This window comes from Callithrix jacchus, chromosome 9, assembly GCF_049354715.1.
Source record: "Callithrix jacchus isolate 240 chromosome 9, calJac240_pri, whole genome shotgun sequence".
In the NCBI taxonomy this organism is placed as follows: Eukaryota; Metazoa; Chordata; class Mammalia; order Primates; family Cebidae; genus Callithrix; species Callithrix jacchus.
The window spans coordinates 14,193,269-14,215,573 of NC_133510.1; the positions used below are offsets into that span (position 1 = coordinate 14,193,269).

At 36.8% G+C, this 22,305-nt stretch overlaps 2 protein-coding genes across 39 annotated transcripts in view; both read left to right on the plus strand.

Moving 5' to 3' along the window:
• The window catches only part of LOC144577844 (uncharacterized), a 35,652-nt gene extending 28,219 nt beyond the window's left edge, over positions 1-7,433 (plus strand). For 6 of the 7 annotated variants that reach the window (XR_013522507.1, XR_013522508.1, XM_078338396.1 and 3 more), the window contains one exon: positions 6,943-7,433. Coding sequence is in view for 4 of the 7 variants with exons in the window: in XM_078338397.1 (XP_078194523.1) it covers positions 6,943-6,997 (55 nt within the window). In the remaining 3 variants the exon portion in view is untranslated. The remainder of the gene's footprint in view (positions 1-6,942) is intronic. The other variant, XR_013522511.1, reaches the window with a different exon arrangement.
• The window catches only part of ERC1 (ELKS/RAB6-interacting/CAST family member 1), a 518,863-nt gene continuing 503,497 nt past the window's right edge, over positions 6,940-22,305 (plus strand). For all 32 annotated transcript variants that reach the window (XR_013522487.1, XR_013522495.1, XR_013522490.1 and 29 more), the window contains exon 1: positions 6,940-7,765. Coding sequence is in view for 16 of the 32 variants with exons in the window: in XM_078338382.1 (XP_078194508.1) it covers positions 7,097-7,765 (669 nt within the window). In the remaining 16 variants the exon portion in view is untranslated. The remainder of the gene's footprint in view (positions 7,766-22,305) is intronic.

Below are 22,305 nucleotides of genomic sequence, written 5' to 3' on the forward strand. Positions count from 1 at the left end.
ATCATGGCAGAAGGGGAATCAAACACATCCTTCTTCACATGGCAGCAGGAAGAAGTGCTGAGCAAAGGGGAAGGAGCCCCTTATAAAACCATCAGTTCCAGGCTGAGCATGGTGGCTCATGCCTGTAATCCCAGCACTTTGGGAGGCTGAAGTCGGTGGATCAGTTGAGGTCAGGAGTTCAAGACCAGCTTGGCCAACATGGTAAAACCTCATGTCTACTAAAAATACAAAAATTAGCTGGATGTGCTTACTTGAACTCAGGGGGCAAAGATTTTAGTGAGCTGAGATTGTGCCACTGCACTGAAGCCTAGGTGACAGAGCAAGACTCTGTCTCAAAAAAAAAAAAAAAAATTCAGTCTTGTGAGAATTTACTATCAGGAGAACAGTATGGGGTAACTGACCCCGTGATTCGGTTACCTTCCACCAGGTTCCTCCCATGACATGTAGGGATTATGGAAACTACACAATTCAAGATGAAATTTCTTGGGACACAGCCAAACCATATCAGTCCTCTGATCAGTGTTTTTCAAACTTAGGGTTATGACCCAGTAGTAGGTTGTGAAATCAGCTTGGTAAACTGCAACCAAACTTGTTTTTTTTTTTTTTTTTCAGCTACTGAGTCTCACTCTGTCCCCCAGGTTGGAGTGCAGTGGTGCCATCTCTGTACACTGCAACCTCCACCTCCTAGGTTCAAGTGATTGTCCTCCTCAGCCTCCTGAGTAGCTGTGACTACAGATATGCACCACCATGTCTGGCTAATTTTTGTATTTTTAGTAGAGACATGGTGTTTCACCATGTTGACCAGGCTGGTCTTCTTTTGACCTCAGGTGATCTGCCCGCTTTGTCCTCCCAAAGTGCTGGGATTACAGACCTGAGCCATTGTGCCAGGCACAACTTATTTTCTCATAATTCTGGAAGCTGGAATTCTGAGACGAAGGTGTTGGCATAATTGGTTTCTTCTGGAGGCCTCTCCTCTTTGGGTTGTATATGGCCATTTTCTGGTGTCTTTATGTGGTCTTTCCTCTGTGCTTCTCTGTGTCCTAATCTGTTTTTATAAGGACACTAGTCATATTGGATTAGGGCCCACTCCAATGTCCTCTTTTAACCTTAATTACTTCTTTAAGGATACTATCTAAAATATAGTCACATTCTGAGGTATGGGGGTTAAGACTTCAATTTAGGAATTTTTGGATTGGGGGACACAATTCAGCCTGTAATATGGTCATTTGCTGAAAGCGAGAGGCAGAAGACCAAGATTTGAAATAACCCATCATAACAAATATTGCTTAGGAACCTAACTTGAGGGACTTGTGGAATTCTGGGGGAATCATGGCCACAGCTGAGGTAGGAAATCAAACTGAACAGCTGCATGATTTTCTTCAGCAGCAATCAGGACTCCAGGTATATAAATCACTAAAGGTGCTTCTTTAGGATTAATTAAGGGCAAAAGAGTTTAAAATGTGTGCAATTATTTTTCCAAACTTTTTGTGGTATAATTTATATACAGTAATTGCACATATTTAAAGTATACAGTTTGATCAGAATTTTGACATACATATATGCCTGTGAAACCATCATCCCAAATACAATAGAAAACATTTTAATCACCCCAAAAAATTTCCCCCTGCCCCTTTATGATCCATGCCTCTCTCCACCCAGTCCCTAGTCATGTACTTGTTAGCTTTCTGTCATAATAAATCTAGAATTTTACCTAAATTGAGTCATACTGTATGACTTTTGTTTGGTTATATTTTTGGTCAAATTGTTTAAAGTGCAAGGATTATTATTTTGTGTCTTTCTTCCATATTCTTAAAAAGACTTTTTAAAAAACACTATCTTCCCTGAGGCTCAAGAGGTTAAAAAGCTGTTATGAGGGCTTCCTTCAGAAGGAGCTGATGAATTCCTTCCCGGGTCATGTAAATGAATATAGTTCTTAAAATAACAGACTCCACTTACAAATACCATTTTGGACCTCAAAGTGACTTGAATATTAGAGTACATCTGCTAATGTTGAAAACAATGTGAGTTTTTGTTATTGGATCTTACCCTATTTAGTGTGATTTAGTTACTCCACTACATGAAAATAGAGTTCTGCATAGCAGCACGGTTGGGATTTTTCTTTTTTTTCTCATGATTATGGCAGTTTCAGGTTCTCATGGTGTGATTCCTGAAACTCTTGAATTTCTAAATTATTCTGTATTGTTTTACTTATTTTGTTCTGCCTGCCGTCTTTTAAAAAGGACTTTCTCCTACCTAGTAGATATAAGTGATTGTTTAAATTTTACACTTGGGAAATGTAAGATGTAACCTAAGGTTTAGAGTGGTAAACTAGTAGGCTACACTACCTTAAAACTGTGAGAGCCTTTAATACCCTATGGACAGTTGAGACGTTAACATCAGCAGATGATGGTGATCAAGCATGATAGTTAACAGCCTCCAGGGATCGGGAATTAGGCTGCCTTAACTCGAATCTTGATTCTACCATTTAATAGCTGTGTGTCTTTAGATAAGTCACTTAAACCCTATAAACCTCAACATTCTTCATTTGTAGAATGGAAATAATGACAGGACCCATCTTACTTATTCATACAAAATATTAAATTATAAATGAATATTTAATAGTTATATTAGGTATAAATATTAATATATAACTATTAAATCTTATAAAACTCATAGTATAATGCCTTGCATATGAAACAGTCACTAAATGTTAGCTTTTGTTATCATTCAAAACATTCCAGATAATGAATGGCTCCCTTATTTTAAGCAATATTTAAATTACTTAAAAAAACAATTTTGTATCCCTCTTTGATCTTGAAATAGATTTCTTCTTAAGTAGTGATTTGTAGATTACTGTCTGTCACCACTTTACAGTCCAGATTACTCATGAAAAGGAATTTTTGCTTCATGAGCTAGGTTAGTCCTGGAAAGGAGTTTCTTAACATTACTAGCAAAATATTGCAATTTCTGAACTTAGGGTACCATAGCAATTTCTGAGATGGAGGGAGATTGGAGTCTTTCCTGAAAGGTTCAGATTCTGTGTATTTCCTGTCTTGTTTGTTGTTAGCCCAGGGCTTTCTTTACTGGTTCATTAATTTAGAGATGAGACCACCTGTGTGGTTCACATTTTTGAGGATTTTTTTTAACCTGTTTGAGTTTGACCAGAATAGGTACTGTCTTTAGAATCGTATTTTTGACAAAATAATTTACTTGGGTACTATTTTCAGTGAAGAAACACTTATAATAATCAATTTATATAACAATGGATTTTTGGAAAATATTATTTAATATGGTGAAGCCTATTGTTTCTTAACGTAAGCTAATTCTTTTAAATAATGCTGGGAAATCAGAGAGATCTAGTTTAGATCTGTACTGTCTTTGAAAGAAGTGTATAAAGTTGATAGGTATAGTATAGTGAGTTCTGCATTCATAAATCTAACCAACTGTGGACCAAAAATATTTGGGAATGAATCTTAAAGTCACCTTGGAAAAAGAAAAAGCGGGGGGGGGGGGGTGAAAAGAAAATACTTGGGGAAAAAAATAATACAAGAAAAAATAATGCAAATAAAAAAACACAGTAAGTGTAACAACGATTTACATAGCATCTACATTGTATTAAGTATTAGAAATAATTTAGAGATGATTTAAAGTATACTGGAGGATGTCCATATGTTTTATGCAAGTACTGTGCCATTTTATATCAGGGACTTGAGGACTTGAGCATCCTGGGATTTTTTGGTGTCTGGAGGGGATGGGGTGGGGTGGTTCCTGGATATCTGTAAACTCTCTGCTGGAGCCAATCTCCAGCAGATACCAAGGGATAACTGCTTGTGTTTTTAAAATTTGTTTTAATTACACTTGTAGAGTATGAACATGTTTTCTTTTTAAAAAAAAAAAAAAATTCAGGCGCTTTATGGTATTTTGAGTATAAAGCTTTATAAGCTGAGCTAAAGCCTCCACAAATATTTTTCCCCTTTATAACACAAGTTTCCTTCCCTCTAATTATTGCTGTTTCAAAATTGGCATTTCCCACGTGGGAGTTCTTTACATATTCTGTTTAAAGATCATTATATATATGTTGACTGTATTTTTCACCTAGCTTTTGGTTTATCTTTTAACTTTATTTACAGCATTTTTTGTTATAATATTTTGTCATTTTGACATAATTGTATTGGGACAAATCCTAACGTGTATGATATATTATATTGTTTGCTGAAAATGATGGCAAGGAAAACCTGGCCGGCTCCCCACGATGGAAAACTGCTTGGGGCATTCTGAAATAACAAAACAGTATATGTATATCATACACTGGTTAAAACAATTGTTTAAGCATGGGATATGTGACCCTGCCCCTGTGGCTCCCTTGTGGAGAATAGTTTCTAGTTTGTCCTTGATCAGTGGTAAGCAGGCACTAGCTGCCTACCTAGTTTGTCTTGGTTCTGTGAGAAAACACAGAACATCTGTTTGTTAATAATAATTACCTGTTCAGAGAGAATAAATACGTGGGTCAGAGTCTGTTCGAGGCCCTCAGCCCCTCAGCCCCCTGAGGCTCTCAGCTTGGAAGGCTGTTGACCTCTGGAGAGTCCCACTTTGCTGTTCTATCTTGGTGTCTGCTTCTTAATTCCTTCAGCACTGCCTGGGTAGGGGTCTCTATGGTCGAGCTAGTTTCAGTATTAGTTGTTTTTCTTTATGGTTTTTGCTTTTGGTTTTTTAAAGAAACCTTATCCTAACTCAAGTTCACAAGGATAGTCTTCAAAATTTTCTTCTAGTACTTTTAATGGTTTAAAAAATTTATAACTTTAACATATGTGGAATTTATTTTGGTGTACTATTTGAAGATGGGATGTACTTTATTTTTTTCAAAGAGCACCAGTTATTCAAACTTCATTTATTGAGTGATTTGTCATTTCCTAACTGTATTAGGCTCTTCTTATGCTGCTAATACAGACATACCTGAGACTAGGTAATTTAAAAAGGAAAGAGGTTTAATGGACTTTCAGTTCCACATGGCTGGGGAAACCTCACAATCATGGCAGAAGGTGAATGAGAAACAGTCACATCTTACATGGGAACAGGCAGGAGAGCTTATGAAGGGGAACTCCCATTTATAAAACCATCAGATCTCATGAGACTTTTTCACTACCACTAAAACAGTAGAGGGGAAACCGCTTCTATTATTCAGTTATGTACACCTGGCCCCACCCTTGACACATGAAGATTATTACAATTCAAGGTGAGATTTGGGTGGGGACACAGCCAAACCATATCACTCACTGTTTTGAAATGTTACATTTAACATACATTAAATTCCATATATAGTTTACATTTAACATACATTACATTCCCATATATAATTTAGACCCTATTCTTGGGTTAGTACTGTGTATTTTCATTACTATAGCTTTACAAGGCTACAATATATTATGAGAAACCTTGCTGGTCAGATGTGGTTTTGTTGTCAGGAATTTTTTCCAGTAATACTTAGTGGGGATTATATAGTATTCAGTAATCACACACATTGTTTTCTCAATGAAATATGTGAAGTCACACTATGTGGGATACATATAAACAATAAGCTCAAATCAGGTCAGGTTTTGCTGCTAGATGAGTTAAGGAAAAACTTATTTTCAGAGCTTTTGGATTTTTGCAGTACAAATAATGAATTATGGATTTGTAATTTATCTTGCTGTTGAGGGATGTCTTCCTTCTTTATCTATTTTAAATTGTTTACTCTTGTATCTTTACTCTTCATTTGAATTTTAGATTCAGCTTGTTGAGTTATTTGAAAAATGCTTCAACACCTGTGAAAGAGAGATCTATAGCTGGCTAGCAAAATCCTGTAGAGATTTTTCATTGGGATTGTACTAAGTAGTTGGGGAAGAACTGAACCTTTTTTTTTTTTTTGAGACGGATTCTTGCTCTGTCGCCAGGCTGGAGTGCAGTGGCGAAATCTTGGCTCACTGCAGCCTCCACCTCCTGGGTTCAAGTGATGCTTCCGCCTCAGCCTCCCAAGTAGCTGGGACCACAGGCGTGTGTCACCACACCGGGCTAATTTTTGTATTTTTAGTCACCATGTTGGCCAGGATGGTCTTGATCTCTTGACCTCGTGATCTGCCCACCTCGGCCTCCCATAGTGCTGGGATTACAGGTGTGAGCCACCACAGTGAGCCAGAACTGAATCTTAATAGTGTTTGTCTTCTCATCCATGAACACAGATAACTTTTCTTTGTAGTTTTCTTTCATGTCTTTTAGTAAAGTTTTATAGTTTTTTTCCCCCAAAAAATGCTTGCACATTTTTGTTGATTTAAATCAAAGTGCTTTTATGGTTTTGTTCTGTTGTGAATGGAATTTAAAATTTCTTTTAAATTAAAAACTGAATTTTCTAGTTGTTACTACTGAAATATATGTGAAAGTATTGGTGTTTATATATTGATCTTGAGTCTGATCAGTTTGTTGAGTTCTGTTATTCTGATAACTCGTCAGTTGATTATCTTGGGTTTTCAGTTAGAAAATTATATATTCAGATATTTATTTTAATCTCTTTTGTGTCAGTCTTTATACTTCTTGTTTTTCTCTTTTTATTTTTTGTAGAGACAGGGTCCTGCTATGTACCCCAGGTTGGTCTTGAACTCCAGGCCTCAAGCCATCTTCCCACTTTGGCCTCCCAAAGTGCTGGGATTATAGGCATGGGCCATTGCACCTGACACTATTTTTTTTCTTTTTCAGTTGCATGGTATCTTTTCAGCATTCAGTTTTGAGACATCTAAAATATCTCTAAAATACTGTTTACTATGAAGTACATAATGCTGTAATCACATTTTGAATGCATGAGTAAGTACATGGTAGAAGGGGTAGATCTTCCTTAAGTGAGGGTAATGGAAAGTTTTTGAGAAGGGAAATATTTATGATTGGAGGATTTAATGTGTGATCTTTTAATTGCAGATACGGTGTAAGATATTTCTTCAAGATTGGACAGCTGGGACCTTCTTATGATTAACCTTGAACTGACTTACAGCTACAGAGACACCTTGCAAAGTTCCCATTTTTTTTTTTTCTGCTTTACACCTTTTCTGACTCCTAAGTTGAACTGGCAACCATGTATGGAAGTGCTCGCTCTGTTGGGAAGGTGGAACCCAGCAACCAGAGTCCTGGGCGTTCACCCAGGCTTCCACGTTCCCCTCGCTTGGGTCATCGTCGAACCAATAGTACAGGAGGGAGTTCTGGAAGCAGCGTTGGAGGTGGCAGTGGGAAAACCCTTTCAATGGAAAATATACAATCTTTGAATGCTGCCTATGCCACATCTGGCCCTATGTACCTAAGTGACCATGAAAATGTGGGTTCAGAAACACCTAAAAGCACCATGACACTTGGCCGTTCTGGGGGACGTCTGCCTTATGGTGTTCGGATGACTGCTATGGGTAGTAGTCCCAATATAGCTAGCAGTGGGGTTGCTAGTGACACCATAGCATTTGGAGAGCATCACCTCCCTCCTGTGAGTATGGCATCCACTGTACCTCACTCTCTTCGTCAGGCAAGAGATAATACAATCATGGATCTGCAGACACAGCTGAAGGAAGTATTAAGGGAAAATGATCTCTTGAGGAAGGATGTGGAAGTAAAGGAGAGCAAATTGAGTTCTTCAATGAATAGCATCAAGACCTTCTGGAGCCCAGAGCTGAAGAAAGAACGAGCCCTGAGAAAAGATGAAGCTTCCAAAATCACCATTTGGAAGGAACAGTACAGAGTTGTACAGGAGGAAAACCAGGTAAGTTCTACATGTGTGTTTACCTTTATTGGTCGAATTCATGTATATAAATGAAATAGCCTTTTTTCCCTCTGTCTTAGATTTTTCCTTTTGTAGTATATGCATCTTCCTTTTTCCTACTTATTTTACTATTTTCTATTCTCCATATCTCAACCTTTTCCAAATTTGGTCCTGTGTCCTGTTTTTTTCTAGTTGCCCGTGTGTTCTTGCTCCCATTCTTGCTTGATTCTTTTCTCTCGTTTCTGTTTCTCTTCCTTTCTTTCCTTTCAGCATATGTTATTTTTTTTTCAATTATTGTGAGTATGATTTTGCCACACACCTTAATATCTACTACCAAATTTATTTAGACTAGGTAACTTAAGTGTAAGGTATACCATTAAGATTTGTCATAATGTCAAAAAGTCATTGTTAAAAAAGCAAAACAAATGACTGTCGCAAGGTAATGTTGGCCAGTATTGTCAGTTCAGAACAGAAATTACTTTTAAATAAAAGTTAATGTTGGCTGGGTGTGGTGGCTCACGCCTGTAATTGCAGCACTTTGGGAGGCCAAGGTGGGCGGATCATTGAGGTTAGGAGTTCTGACCAGCCTGGCAACATGGTGAAACCCCAATTCTACTGAAAGTACAAAAATTAGCCAGATGTGATGGCACATGCCTGTAATCCCAGCTTCTTGGGAGAGTGAGGCAGGAGAAGCACCTGAACTCGGGAGGCAGAGCTGCAGTAAGCTGAGATCCTGCCACTGTACTCCAGCCTGGATGAGACTCTGGTTCAAAAAAAAAAAAAAAAGTTGATGTTGAATGATGTATTGTATGAACATTAAGTAACTGTTCTTTTTGTTGCCATTCATGAAAGTTTTAACTTCAAGATGCTTATGTAGCTTTTTGTTCTTTAATTCTTTACATTTAAAGTGGAGGAAAAGCAACTTGGTGTGATTGTTTGCTTTTAGAAAATAAATGAGATACCAAAAAAAAAAAAAAAAAAAAATAAATGAGATGACTGGGCATTATAATCAGGGGGCTTTGTAGTTGGAGAGCTAAGTGCTGTCACATCAGCTATAGGAAACATTCACTTAATTTTCTGTGCTCGTCCAGGTTATAGTTAATGTTTGGTGATAGCCATGTCGTGTTCAGTGAGAAAGCTGACAACTGCAAAGATGTGAACAAATCGTATTCAGGCTCTACCATTTAAAATGTTAACATATCTTTTTTTTTTGAGGTGGAGTCTTGCTCTGTCTCCCAGGCTGGAGTGCAGTGGTGCAATCTCGGCTCACTGTAACCTCCTCCTCCCAGGTTCAAGCAATTCTCCTGTCTCATCCTCCTGAGTAGCTGGGATTACAGGTGCCTGCCACCACGCCTGGCTAATTTTTGTATTTTTAGTAGAGATGGGGTTTCACCATGTTGGCCAAGCTGATCTTAAACTCCTGACCTCAGGGATACACTTGCTTCAGCCTCCCAGAGTGCTGCGATTACAAGCGTGAGCCACTGAGCCCAGCCCATACTTGTTGTTTAAAAGACTTACAGAATTTTTCTCTTTTCACATTTTTCCCCCTGTGGCCCAGGTTGTCTGTACTTTTAGAACTTGAACTTTCGAGCTTGATATTTTTTGTTTTTCCTTAAAAAAGCTCTTATACTCTTAAAGGAGGAGAATTTTAAATTAGCTACCGCATTGTTGGTATTACACTTTATTTTTGGATTACGTTAATAAAAATTATAAACTGATCTCAATTTCTGCAGTGTTTTTAAATGAGACTGGTAAGTAAAGAAGGAATTACAAATGATCTATCTTTGATAAAGAAGTCATCTGCCACACAAAGTAGTTTAGGTTAGTGATGGACCTCATATATGAGTGTGGTCTCATAAAATTACCATATAGTATTGGGCAGGTGTGGTAACTCTTGCCTGCACTCCCAGTACTTTGTGAGGCTGAGGGGTTGCGGGTTGCTTGAGGCCAGAAGTTTGAGACCAGCTTAGGCAACATGGTGAAACCCTGTCTCTACAAAAAATTGAAAAAAATTAGCTGGGTGTGGTGGTAGGTGCCTGTACTGCTTGGGTGGCTGAAGCAGGAGGGTCACCTGAGCCTGGGAGGTCGAGGCTGCAGTGAGCTGAGATTGGGCCACGGTAATCCAGCTTGGGTGACAGAGTGAGACCCTGTCTTTAAAAACAAAACAAAGATTATAATATAGTTTTTTCACTGTATGTTTTCTATGCTTTGATATATTTAGATACACAAATACTTACCATTGTGTTACAGTTGCTTACAATATTCAATATAGTAACGTGCTGTACAGGTTTGTAGCCTAGAAGCAGTAGGCTATATCCTGTATCCTAGGTGTGTGGTAGGCTGTACCAGATGGGTTTGTATAAGTCTGTTTGATGATCTTTGCACAATGAGGAAATCGCCTTTCTCAGAACGTATCTGTTATTAAGCCAGATATGACTGAAATCTAATTTCAGATTTCTGTTGATTGTCTTACCGTTCTTACTAACATGCAGTCCAGATATTCAGATCTATTGTTTTGGCTACTTTAAGATTCTAGTTACATTACATTTTGTATGTTAAAGCTCCAGACACATTTTCAACAATAAAAATAGCTCATTTTTTCTGTTCATAAATATAAAACAAAATCATAGATATGAAAGCAAAATTTATTCCAGATCCTCCCATTTACTGATAACTTTGCTATTCCACTGTTAACATTTTGATATTTCTCTTTACTGAAATGTCTCTATGCAGACACACATAACAGATATACCTGATTGGAATACTGTTGGTGTTAGCTAACAACATTTCTACCGTATATCAAAGGCCTCTAATATGTATCTAAATCATTATTTTTAATGTCTCATGCTATTCTATTATATCTGTTCTAGTTAAGTTAATATCACAGGGCCAAAATTCTTCAAATTTACATGGTGGTACAATGCAAATTAAAAACTGAACCTTGAATTCATTGGAATTAGAGATTTCTAAGTAATTAGAAATTATGGTAATTTTATTCTTTCTCAGATACATTATAACTTCAGACTACTTTGCTTTTACTTTTAATTGGTTATTAAATTTAAGTTGTCACTACTCAAAATTTAAATGTTTCGATATACTTAAATCTCCTTTTTTTTTTTTTTGATACAGAGTCTAGTTCTGTTGCCCGGGCTGTAGTGCAGTGGCATGATCTTGGCTCACTGCAACCTCCGTCTCCCAGGTTCAAGCAATTCTTCTGCCTCAGCCTCCTGAGTAGCTGGGATTACAGGTGCCCGCCACAATGCCCAACTAATTTTTGTATTTTTAGTAGAGATGGGGTTTCACTGTGTTGGCCAGGTTGGTCTTGAACTCCTGACCTTCTGATCCGATGGCCTCAGCCTCCCAAAGTGCTGGGATTACAAGTGTGAGCCACTTCACCCAGCCGCTTAAATCTCTTTCTTAGAGAACTAGCTTCTTTAAAGAGAAATTGTCCTTTAAAAAATATTCTTTAGAAAGTTCTTTGAGTTTGAGCCATCGGGACTTTAATAATCTGTAAAGAAAGAAAAAAGCTAAAGTAGACCCCACTGATATAGTCTAAAATTAAGAACAGGGTTCTTAAATGCTGGCTCAGAAACAACAACAGGTATATTTGGTTAAAACATAGATTGCCAGGAAAAGTACAATCTCTCGAGTTGGGACCCAGGAACTTACATTTTGAACAAGCTTCTCTGGTGGTTCTGATGAGAAACCACCCTTGGGATCTTTGGAATTAGTAAATCTAAAAGTTTAACCTAATTGGGTTTTTTTTTTTTTTTTTTTTTGAGATGGAGTCTTGCTCTGTAGCCCAGACTGGAGTGCAGTGGTGCAATCTTGGCTCACTGCAACTTCCACCTCCTGGGTCCTGGTTCAAGCAATTCTCCTACCTCAGCCTCCCGAATTGCTGAGATTACAGGTGTGCATCACCATGCCCAGCTAATTTTTTGTGTTTTTAGTAGAGATGGGGTTTCACCATGTTGGCCAGGCTGGTCTTGAACTCCTGACCTTGTGATCTGCCCACTTCAGCCTCCCAAAGTGCTGGGATTACAGGTATGAGCCACTGCACCTGGCGTAAATCTAATTCTTAAACTTGTCTGTTGCCTGTCAATTTGTGATGGTTCTGTTTTGGCACTTTTGGGTTCAACTGTAGAAGAAGGAAAAAGAAACAAGGGACTATTTGCACAGTATGTCTCATCCTTTATTCTGCCACTTTACATCTCAGGGTTGTGACCTCTCCTATTCATAATGATTATTAACCGTGACAGGGACCCTCAGTGGATGGGGTGTTTGCAGGAGAAAAGGGTGTTTAAAATCTTAGGTACGTTTAGTTAAAAAGAGCCTTCTGGCTGGGCGCGGTGGTTCAAGCCTATAATCCCAGCACTTTGGGAGGCCGACGCAGGTGGATCACGAGGTCAAGAGATCGAGACCATCCTGGTCAACATGGTGAAACCCCGTCTCTACTAAAAAAATAAAAAAATTAGCTGGGCATGGTGGCATGTGCCTGTAATCCCAGCTACTCAGGAGGCTGAGGCAGGAGAATTGCCTGAATCCAGGAGGCGGAGGTTGTGGTGAGCCAAGATCGTGCCATTGCACTCCAGCCTGGGTAACAAGAGCAAAACTCCGTCTCAAAAAAAAAAAAAAAAGCCCTCTAGGTGAATTTGATGTCTCCTTACCTTGTGAATCATTGATGCACAAGATAAATGTTTAAATGATATATGACAGCAGAACAGTGAAGTACGTTTTCTTAAGTTGACATTTTTGAGTTGTCAGTACAACACTGACAATTTAGTTTTTAATTTGCATTGTACTATCAAGTAAATCAGTTGAATTTGTCAGTTGAAGTACAACACCAAAAAAAAAAAATCATTCTTAAATATAAAGTAATAGTACATTCTCAGTTTTTTGTTTTTTTTTGAGATGGAGTTTTATTCTATGTCCCAGGCTAGAGTGCAGTGGTACAGTCTCAGCTCACTGCAACCTTTGCCTCTCAGGTTCAAGTGATTCTTTTGCCTCAGCTTCCCGAGTAGCTAGGATTACTTACGGGCACGTGCCACCATGCCCAGCTAATTTTTGTATTTTTAGTAGAGACAGGGTTTCGCTATGCTGGCCTGGATGATCTCAAACTCCTGACCTCAGGTGATCTGCCTGCCTAACCCTTCCAAAGTGCTGGGATTACAGGCAGGAACCAGCATGCCTGACCTGCATTCTCAGTTTTTATAGTTTGGTATTGAATTGTAAATATCAGGAGAAAAAAATGAGTTTGCTTCTTTTAGTTTTGTGGTTATGTGTCAGTATAACCTAGGTCTTGGAAACTGTATCTGTATTTTTAGGGGTTGTATTGTTTTTGTTTTTTCCTTCTTGGTAAACATGAAATTGGTAAATTTGGAGTATGTAATGGTGTATACTAGTGCCCAAATATGAGATTCTTTATATCTATTTAGATAATTATCATAGTGTATCATATTTGGATATTACACAATATCAAATGTATTGTTAATTTACAAAATTACAATTTACTTAGATTTAATTGAAAAGTGGCTGAGACATAATGTTTTATTATAATGAAATATTGTGAGCTGGGTATGGTGGCATATGCCTGTAGTCCCAGCTACTCAGGAGGCTGAGTCAGGAGGATCTCTTGAGTCCAGGAGTTTGAGACCAGCCTGGGCAACATAGTGAGCGCTTGCTTCTTAAAAAAAAATTAAAATTTAAAATAATTAAGAAATACTGTGGAAAATTGCATATGAATAAACACTTCTTTTTAAAGGCTCTACTTTTCAAGACTAGATTGACAGTATATGTGTGTATAAGATTATGTGTGTATCAAATTTAGAGTAGATTTGAAGTTACTGGATTTATCACCATTATACCTTGAATTAGTAGTCACCATTATACCTTGTTGATGCTGAAACTATGCCCCTCCTCAAGATGGTTTTTATTATCAAGTGACTCAGAAATGTCCATTTTAATGAAAAAAGTTATTGGCATACTTGTTCATTTTGAAATAATTGAAGGAGTTGTTTATGCCTATCCTTCAGAGGCTGTGTGGAAAATATGTAATATTCTTTCAAAGTATCAGTCTGCATTCAAAGGCAAAACATTTGAATCTTCTGAAAAGACAATAGTGGATACTTCAGTTCCAGTGAAACAACCCACAGGATTTTCATGCCAAAAAACCCATATGTGCTGAAGAATAGTGAACACTGCCTTATCTAGATTCCACCCCTTGCCCTAATTAAACATCAGTGCTGGCAGTGATATATTCTTCCTATACCCACTGTAATTACTACACAATCCTAAAATTGTATAACTTTGGTCCAAAAAATGAAGGGTGCAATTTTAAAGTAAAGTGAAACACTGCAGTGAGATACAGAGACAGAGAATGCTAATTAATAGATTATAGTCTGCCAGCAGTCGGGCCTAATTAAACTCTGCATTCATTATACACTCTGTAGCCCTCAGAGGTCAGGCATCTTTTGCTTTATAAAGAAGATTGGTTTAATAGGATTTACAGTAATTAAATAGTTTCCCAATTTCAATTTGAGACTGGGGATTTAGGTCCATTCTAAATATTTGATCTGATTGGACCATAGAGGTCTTGGTCTAGGATTCTATCAAATGTAAAAACACATTTGCTTAGAATTGCTTGACATGTGTGGTTTTTATTACGGAGTTCTTTTAGAAGATAATTTCTAATATAAATACTCAGCTTTTTAAAAATTTTATCCTCCTCTTGTTACTGAACTTGAAATACTGCTGGTTGGAGAGTTAGAATAGCATGTGTTTAACAGGGAAGGCTTTTTCTTTTTCTTTTTTAAAATTGGGAATAAGGAAGGTTTTTGGTGTATGTTTCCTTCACGAAGAATGAAAATCTAGTGAGCTTGGTGGAATTGCGAGCTAATCAGACTTTGGATGATTTATATTTTTTTATTCTAAACAGCATTTAACCAGATATCGTACTTCTTTCTTGATTATGCCTTGAAATAATTATATATGTTGAATTTATTTGGAAGCTTATTTTAAAAATAATTATTTTAAAGTACTATTATTGAAATTTTGCATGAACAGAATACTGTTTAATATTATAGGATGGCAGGTGAATTTAATGTTTTTTTGCCTTGTATGTTTCTTTTCTTTTTGGAGTCTGATTTTTACGATTCTCATTTACTTAGGAATCAAGAGAATTTCTAGTTTAGAAACGTAAAACAATAAACTTAACCCTGTGTAATTCTTTGTCATTTTTTTCTTATTATTTGGATACTTTTAACTATTAACATTTATATAATTTTAGGTTATACCTTGATTTGCCACATGGTAAAAGCCTTTATTATTTGCCATTAAATACACTTTTTTTTTTTTTTGAGACAACGTTTCTCTTTTGTTGCCCAGGCTGGAGTGCAAAGGTGCAATCTGGGTTCACTACAGTTTTTGTTTCCTGGGTTTAAGCAATTCTCCTGCCTCAGCGTCTGGAGTAGCTGGGATTACAGGTGCCCACCACCATGCCTGGCTAATTTTTTGTGGTTTTAGTAGAGATGGGGTCTCACCATATTGGCCAGGCTGGTCTTGAACTTCTGGCCTCAGGCCACTGACCTTGGCCTCCCAAAGTGTTGGAATTACAGGTGTGAGCCACTGCTCCCGGCCTTAAATAAACTTTTTCATGAGGTTGCTGATTTAAAGTCTGATCTTAAAATTTGGGATTTATGTCTTAGATTATTGTTTAAATTTTCTTTTCAATAATTATGTTTTAACAAGGAGATGTAGATAAATTGGTATCTTTGTTTATTGTCCAGATAAGTTTAATCTTTTTTGTTGTTTCAGAAAGGGAATGTGTTAAAGGCACTATGCAGAGTACCATGAGAAAACGAAATCAAATGTAAAATGGATAATGTTCCTTTTGGGGAGGTAACAATCATTTCAAGAAGCAAAATTTGTTCATATATGTGATCCTATGTGAAGGTATTTAAATGGGTATGGGAAATTTGCTTCTTCAATACTTGGTAAGTTTGCTTATCTGGAATTAAGTGAAGTTTTATGAAAAATAATTCAGCAACTCTAATGAAAATGTTGCACAAATATGAGATAGGGCTTATATGAGGAAATAAGGGCAGAATTTGCCAGATAATTGGAGTCTCACTCACTTTTTATTTTCCTCTGTCTTTTTGGATTTCACAGTGCAGTGTAGTGTGTGATTTCATCTCGGTGAAATTGTTTTTAGAGATTTGCTAATTTACAACAAATTTGCAGATAGCATTTTAAATGTAATTTGAGAGTTCTACATTTTAATTCTCTTGTGCCAAAGAAATCAGAAAATGGGTTTAGCTTTTAGTTACATTAATGTTAATCAGTGGAGGTCATAGTTTCATTTTACCATTTAAAATCGTACCACCTTCTGGAACTTGACATCTGTTGTGAGTGCTCTGTTATGCCCAGAAGAGTATAGGAGGTGCCTAGAAACTTTATGAGAAATGCTTTATAAGATGGTTGAAGGAACTCAAGAAGAGAAAACTTGAAGCATTTTAATTATACTCTATTTGATGTACAGCCATGTTGAAGGAGAAAGCCATGTTGAAGGAGATTTTAATTTTTTTCTTTCTTTGAAAATAGTTTTTCAGGTTTTTTTCATTGTTTATATTTACTTTTTCATTTCTTGTGAAATCTAAGGAGAGATGTGTCTGTAATTCAGGTATTTTTATCATCAAACATAAATAATAGTATGTTACACTTTATCTGGTGGGGTAAAGAGTTTTGGATGGTATTTATAGTTTTATTTCTTTGTACATCAGTGTCATTCCCATTGTTTGTCTAATGATATTAAAATGAAAGCAAAATTGCCATAATTAGCTGTTTACAGATAAGTTTTTTTTTTTTTAGCACAGTATTTTTAATTTTTGAGATAGAGTCTAGCTCTGTCGCCCAGGCTGGAGTGCAGTAGCATGATCCTGGCTCACTGCAACTTCTAACTCCTGGGTTCAAGTGGTTCTCCCACTTCAGCTTCTAGAATAGCTGGGATTACAGGTGCCTGCCACCATGCTCGACTAATTTTTGTATTTTTAATAGAGATGGGGTTTCACCATGCCAGGCTGGTCTCAAACTCCTGACCTCAAGTGATCTGCCTGCCTCGGCCTCCCAGAGTGCTGGGATTACAGGCATGAGCCACCACACCCTGGCTAGTATTTTTAATTTATTTTTTTTAAACACAGTTGCACTGTATTTACATTATAAACCTACAGCATTTGTTGTATTTCAGAGAAACATTTTTGGGAACTTTGTTTTATAGGACTTAAAATCTACAAAAATTGGGAGAATACATTCCAAAAATATTCTTTTGATTATCTTTCATGGATTTAATAACCTGCATAATTAGTAATTTCTTCTTTTCACATGACTCTTCTTCACGGGTTTAGGAACTTAAAATAGGTGTCACATTCTTAGGAGAGAAGCAAACTTCAGTGAATATTTCTAGCCCTTCCTGTTTTGTAATTTCATGAGGGTCTATTTCTTACTTTCCTATGAAAACATGTTACTTATGGTACAGAGTATTTTCAAGAGATGAAGCGGGTAAAAGGTTACCTACTTAAATGGTAGCAGGTAAATTTTTGGATTTCTCTTGGTATTTCTGATGAAAGATACTTATTTTCAAGGGATAGTGTATTGGATCTAAATTGTTTGGGAAGTTGTGGGAACACTGGCTATTAGAATAATTGGGGGGCAGAAAGTGTTTATAGGATATAGAGTAGAAAGGGCTTAAAGTTACCGCATCCCCTACCCTGCTTAGGACAGGTCTGCATACTGAAAAGCTTTCCCTTGTACTGTATGATTTTCATATGTCTTGCTAGAAATTTGATAGGGGCTGGGCACGGTGGCTCATGCCTGTGATCCCAGCACTTTCGGAGGCTGAGGTGGGCAGATCACGAAGTCAAGAGATTGAGACCATCCTGGCTAACATGATGAAACCCTGTCTCTACTAAAAAAATAAAAAAAAATTAGCCGGGTGTGGTGGCGCACGCTTGTAGTCTCAGCTACTCAGGAGGCTGAGGCAGGATAATTGCTTGAACCCAGGAGGCAGAGGTTGCAGTGAGCGAAGATTGCGCCACTGCACTCCAGCCTGGCACCTGGCGACAGAGCAAGACTCTGTCTCACAAAAAAAAAAAAAAAAAAAAAGAAATTTGATAGGTAAAAAAAATCTGTTTATAGTCATTTGAGCCTAGATCCTAACTAAATAAATGTTTAAGTACATTAGCACTGTTTGAGGAGGAAGTTGATAGAGGATTATATTTCACTTTGTTTGTAACTTTACCTTGAGTTTTTGCCATTTTGGAAAACCACTTCAACAGCAACATTCCTATGCTGTCTATTTAGCCTCTGTTTGCTAATGCTGTCTCTTTAGCCTCGTTGGCATATGGCTTTTGGTGTAGCTGTGCCCTAGCATTTAGATGTTAACCTACATACTATTTTATTATAAATTCTTTCTTTTTTCCTTCATACAGCATTATATAATATTTTTTGGAATTGTATGTGGGAGCAGGCTTATTATCTGTGCATTTCAGGATAATGAAGGGCATATTTATGAAGTGTTTGTTATAAAATGTGAGGGTATTAAGTCTGATAAGCCTGAAATTCACTGATGTAATAGATTGAACACTGAATTTGAAATCAGGAGATCTGCGTTCTAGTTCTGATCCTGACTCTGCCAGGTGTATAGTCATGGCAGTGTTTAAGCTTTTTGAATGCGTTTCCTCATCTTTAAAACCCAGAGAGTTGGACTATGTGATCTTTAGAGCTTCTTTCTTCTGAAATGACCTGATTTTGTTTTTGTCAGTTATCCTAGTGGAATTCTCTAAGAGTCTGTTCACTTTTATCATAATGGCCAAATTCAGAATCGATTTATATAACCAAGTTGAGTGCTTCTGAGAATGAGAAATATGTAACTAATGAAGTTCTTTTCAAAGTAGATAGCATAAAATCAGTGTTTACATATAAAGGGCAAAGAGCCTTCATGTGAATTTCATCAGTTGACATATGGGGATAATAATACTTGTATTGTTGGTGCAATATTTAAGTGAGATTAAAGAAGATAATATGTGTAAATTATGGACAAGACATAATAGGTATGCAGTATAATAAATGTTAGTTGGGTTAAAATTAAGTCCAATATCTCTTAAATACAAATATATTTTATTAAATATTTTGAAGTATGAAATACACCTTTCATGATCTGCTACCAGAGGCAAACAGTAGCATGGGACCTATAAAATTTTTTTAGAAAGTGGGTCACAGTGAATAGTAAGTTTCATTTGGATAACTCATCACTACCAGCCCAGACTGAATATTCCTGAAGGAGTTATCAGGAACTTTCAATAGGGTAATTAGCTCTCAGGATTTTCAGTTACAGTCGTATTCATTATTTAACATTTTTATTTCCACAGTGACTCATCCATGAATAATGGAGTGCTTTCCCAAAAGAAATGTAGTATTGCTGGAAATAAATTTTTTATTGCTCTATTTTCTTTCTGTGGTAAGGGGTTCCTGGTTGGTTAGTTGGTCCCAAAACTCTCCACAAATAATTTAAAATATGTGCTTTTGTATGAAGAACACTTAACCTTCACAAGGCAGTGGGGATTTCTCTTGAATGGGTAACATAGAATGCTTATATTTTCTTATTCTGCTTATTGTAAATTATTAATTTCTGTACTGTGCTTTTAAAATTCTTACATAAGTGTATGTCACTAACAGGTATACTTTGCTCACAATATCCCTATTATTTACTGACATTAAATTTGTAACATTACATCTGAGGTTCCCTTTGGTTTTTATGTATCATCTGCTGTTGTATCCTTTAAAAAATACTATAGTAGATTTGTCAGTGAAAATGTCTTACAGTGATACTGTTATCAAATGCATCTCTGAGTACCTATGATAGAGAACTAGTGAAGGTGTTAATAATATCTATTATAGATATAGATACTAATATATCTAGACAATTATAGATGCTAGTAATAATTATTATAGAACATTTATAGATACCATCCTAGATGCTTTCATATACATTGCTTCTAATCCTTACTTACAGTTCTGTAGGTAAGTAATGTTGTCCTCATTTGTAGGTGAGGAAATTGAAAATTAAGAGAGGAACTTGTTCAGGTCTCACATCTAGCAAGCAACAGATATTGGTCCGTCTGGCTACAAAGCCAATTAAATGTCATTGTAGTGTTTTTGACTAAGGACAGATGAATGAAGTGTACATACTTGTTTAAAATATTTATTGAAAAATTAATATTTATTCAGTTATTTATTAAATGCAAAAGATGGCATTAAAATTCCTCTGTGTTTAGTTGGAGGAGGAAATACAAGAATAGGAGTATCAGGTTCCAAAGGCTTCTGAGAAGGGGTTAACATTGAGAGAAGGGGTAGAGAAAAGAAATAATAGGTGATCAGTTGATAAGATGATAAATATTACTTGATTAGTTTAAATAGTAGGTGTTAATGACATGCATCAGTACTTTTCTTGTTTTGATTAGGCAGAAAGCATTAGATTAATGATTCCCAGGCTTGGATTTCACGCACTTGGAAAATAAAAAATAACCAAAAAAAGGTAGGGGAGACTGGCATAGGATTGCCAAATAAAAACAATTAAAAAAGATGATAAACGACTACATACTATTACTGTTACTTTATAAGGGGAAAGTCATTCTAACACCAAAGGAATTGTGCATAATTTCACAGTAAGAGACAGTTCTTTCAAGTATATACAGATTTTAACTTTGTAGTGACAATTTTATTAAGGAAACTTGATCATGGACTGGCTTTGAGAAGCATTAGTTTATAATAGGAATCACCATATTTTAGCCCATGGGCCAAATCCTTCCTACAGTTGTACATCCTACAAGAAAAGAATGGCTTTTAATTTTTAAATGATTAAAAAGGTATTATTTGGTGATGTGGGAAAATTATGTGAAATTCAAAATTCAATGTGCCTAAATAAAGTTTTATTGGAACACAGCTATGCTTATTTCTGTATTATGTATGGCTGCTTTCACACCAGTGGTAGATAGAGTAGTTGTGATAGAGTCTATATGACTTGTTAGACCTGAAATAGAATGTTTACCTTGGCCGTTTTACAAAGTTTCTCAGTACTTGATTTAGATAACAATAAATAATAATAGCTAACACTTGTGTAGTGTTTGCTAAGGAACAGGCCCTGTTTTATGTGCTCTATGTTATTAACCATCATAACAATTTTATGGTTTTTTTTTTTGAGGCAGAGGCTTGCTCTGTTGCCCAGGCTAGAGTGCAGTTGTGCGATCTTGGCTCACTGAAGCTTCTGCCTTCTGGGTTCAAGCAATCTTGTCTCAGTCTCCTGAGTAAGTGGGACTATGGGTGCGCACCACCATTTGCAGCTAATTTTTGTATTTTTAATAGAGACAGGGTTTTACCATGTTGGTCAGGTCGGTCTCAATTTCCTGAACTTGTGATCTGCCCATCTCAGCCTCCCAAAGTGCTGGGATTACAGGGGTGAGCCATGACACCCAGCCGGTACTATTATTTTATTGAAGTAGAAACTGAGTCTGAGAGAGAGTAACTTGCCCAAGGTCACATGGCTGTCAGGTGGCAGAGGCAGCCTTCGTGGTTTATGCTTTCTCATTGCTCTTGGCTGTCAGAGAAGGGAAACAAAGACTTCAGGATGTGACACACCCTTCACATTTGCCTTAGTTGTTTTTGGAAAAGAAGAAAGTAGCCTTATTCTATAGTTGCCCAAAATGTTATCGAGTAGTTGAATTAAGAATTCAGCATTATTCCGCCAGGCACAGTGGCTCACGCCTATAATCCCAGCACTTTGGGAGGCCGAGGCAGGTGGATCACAAGGTCAAGAGATCGAGACCGTCCTGGTCAACATGGTGAAACCCCGTCTCTACTAAAAATGCCAAAATTAGCTGGGCATGGTGGCGTACGCCTGTAGTCCCAGCTACTCGGGAGGCTGAGGCAGGAGAATTGCTTGAACCCAGGAGGCGGAGGTTGCGGTGAGCCGAGATTGCGCCATTGCACTCCAGCCTGGGTAACGAGTGAAACTCCTTCTCAAAAAAAAAAAAAAAAAATAGAATTCAGCAATTCAGCATTACTTCATGATGCATGAACATTTGGTGTATTTTTATGTGACCCAGTGGATTTTCCCCAGAGGTCTGTTTATTGAGATGTCCTACTTATTGACGTCCTACTTATTGAACTTTTGAACAAATAAATCTGTCATTTCTGAACTATTGACTTCATTTTTGGTACAATTAAAATAATAAATTATACTATTAACTTGGAGGAGGGTAACTTTCTCTATTTTAAATATTTATTGTGGTGTTGTTAAGGAACATAAGGCATATCACCCATTATTGATTTAATTTAAAAATAAAACATTTATTGACAATATACAGAAATATTTTAATTAAAGAGTTGTTAAATTTTTTTTTTTTCGTATAATAGATATGTCTTTGTATGCCAAAGCCTGAAAGAAGAATTAAATGACCAGTAGTTGGGTATTTAGCTGAATCTATTCAAGG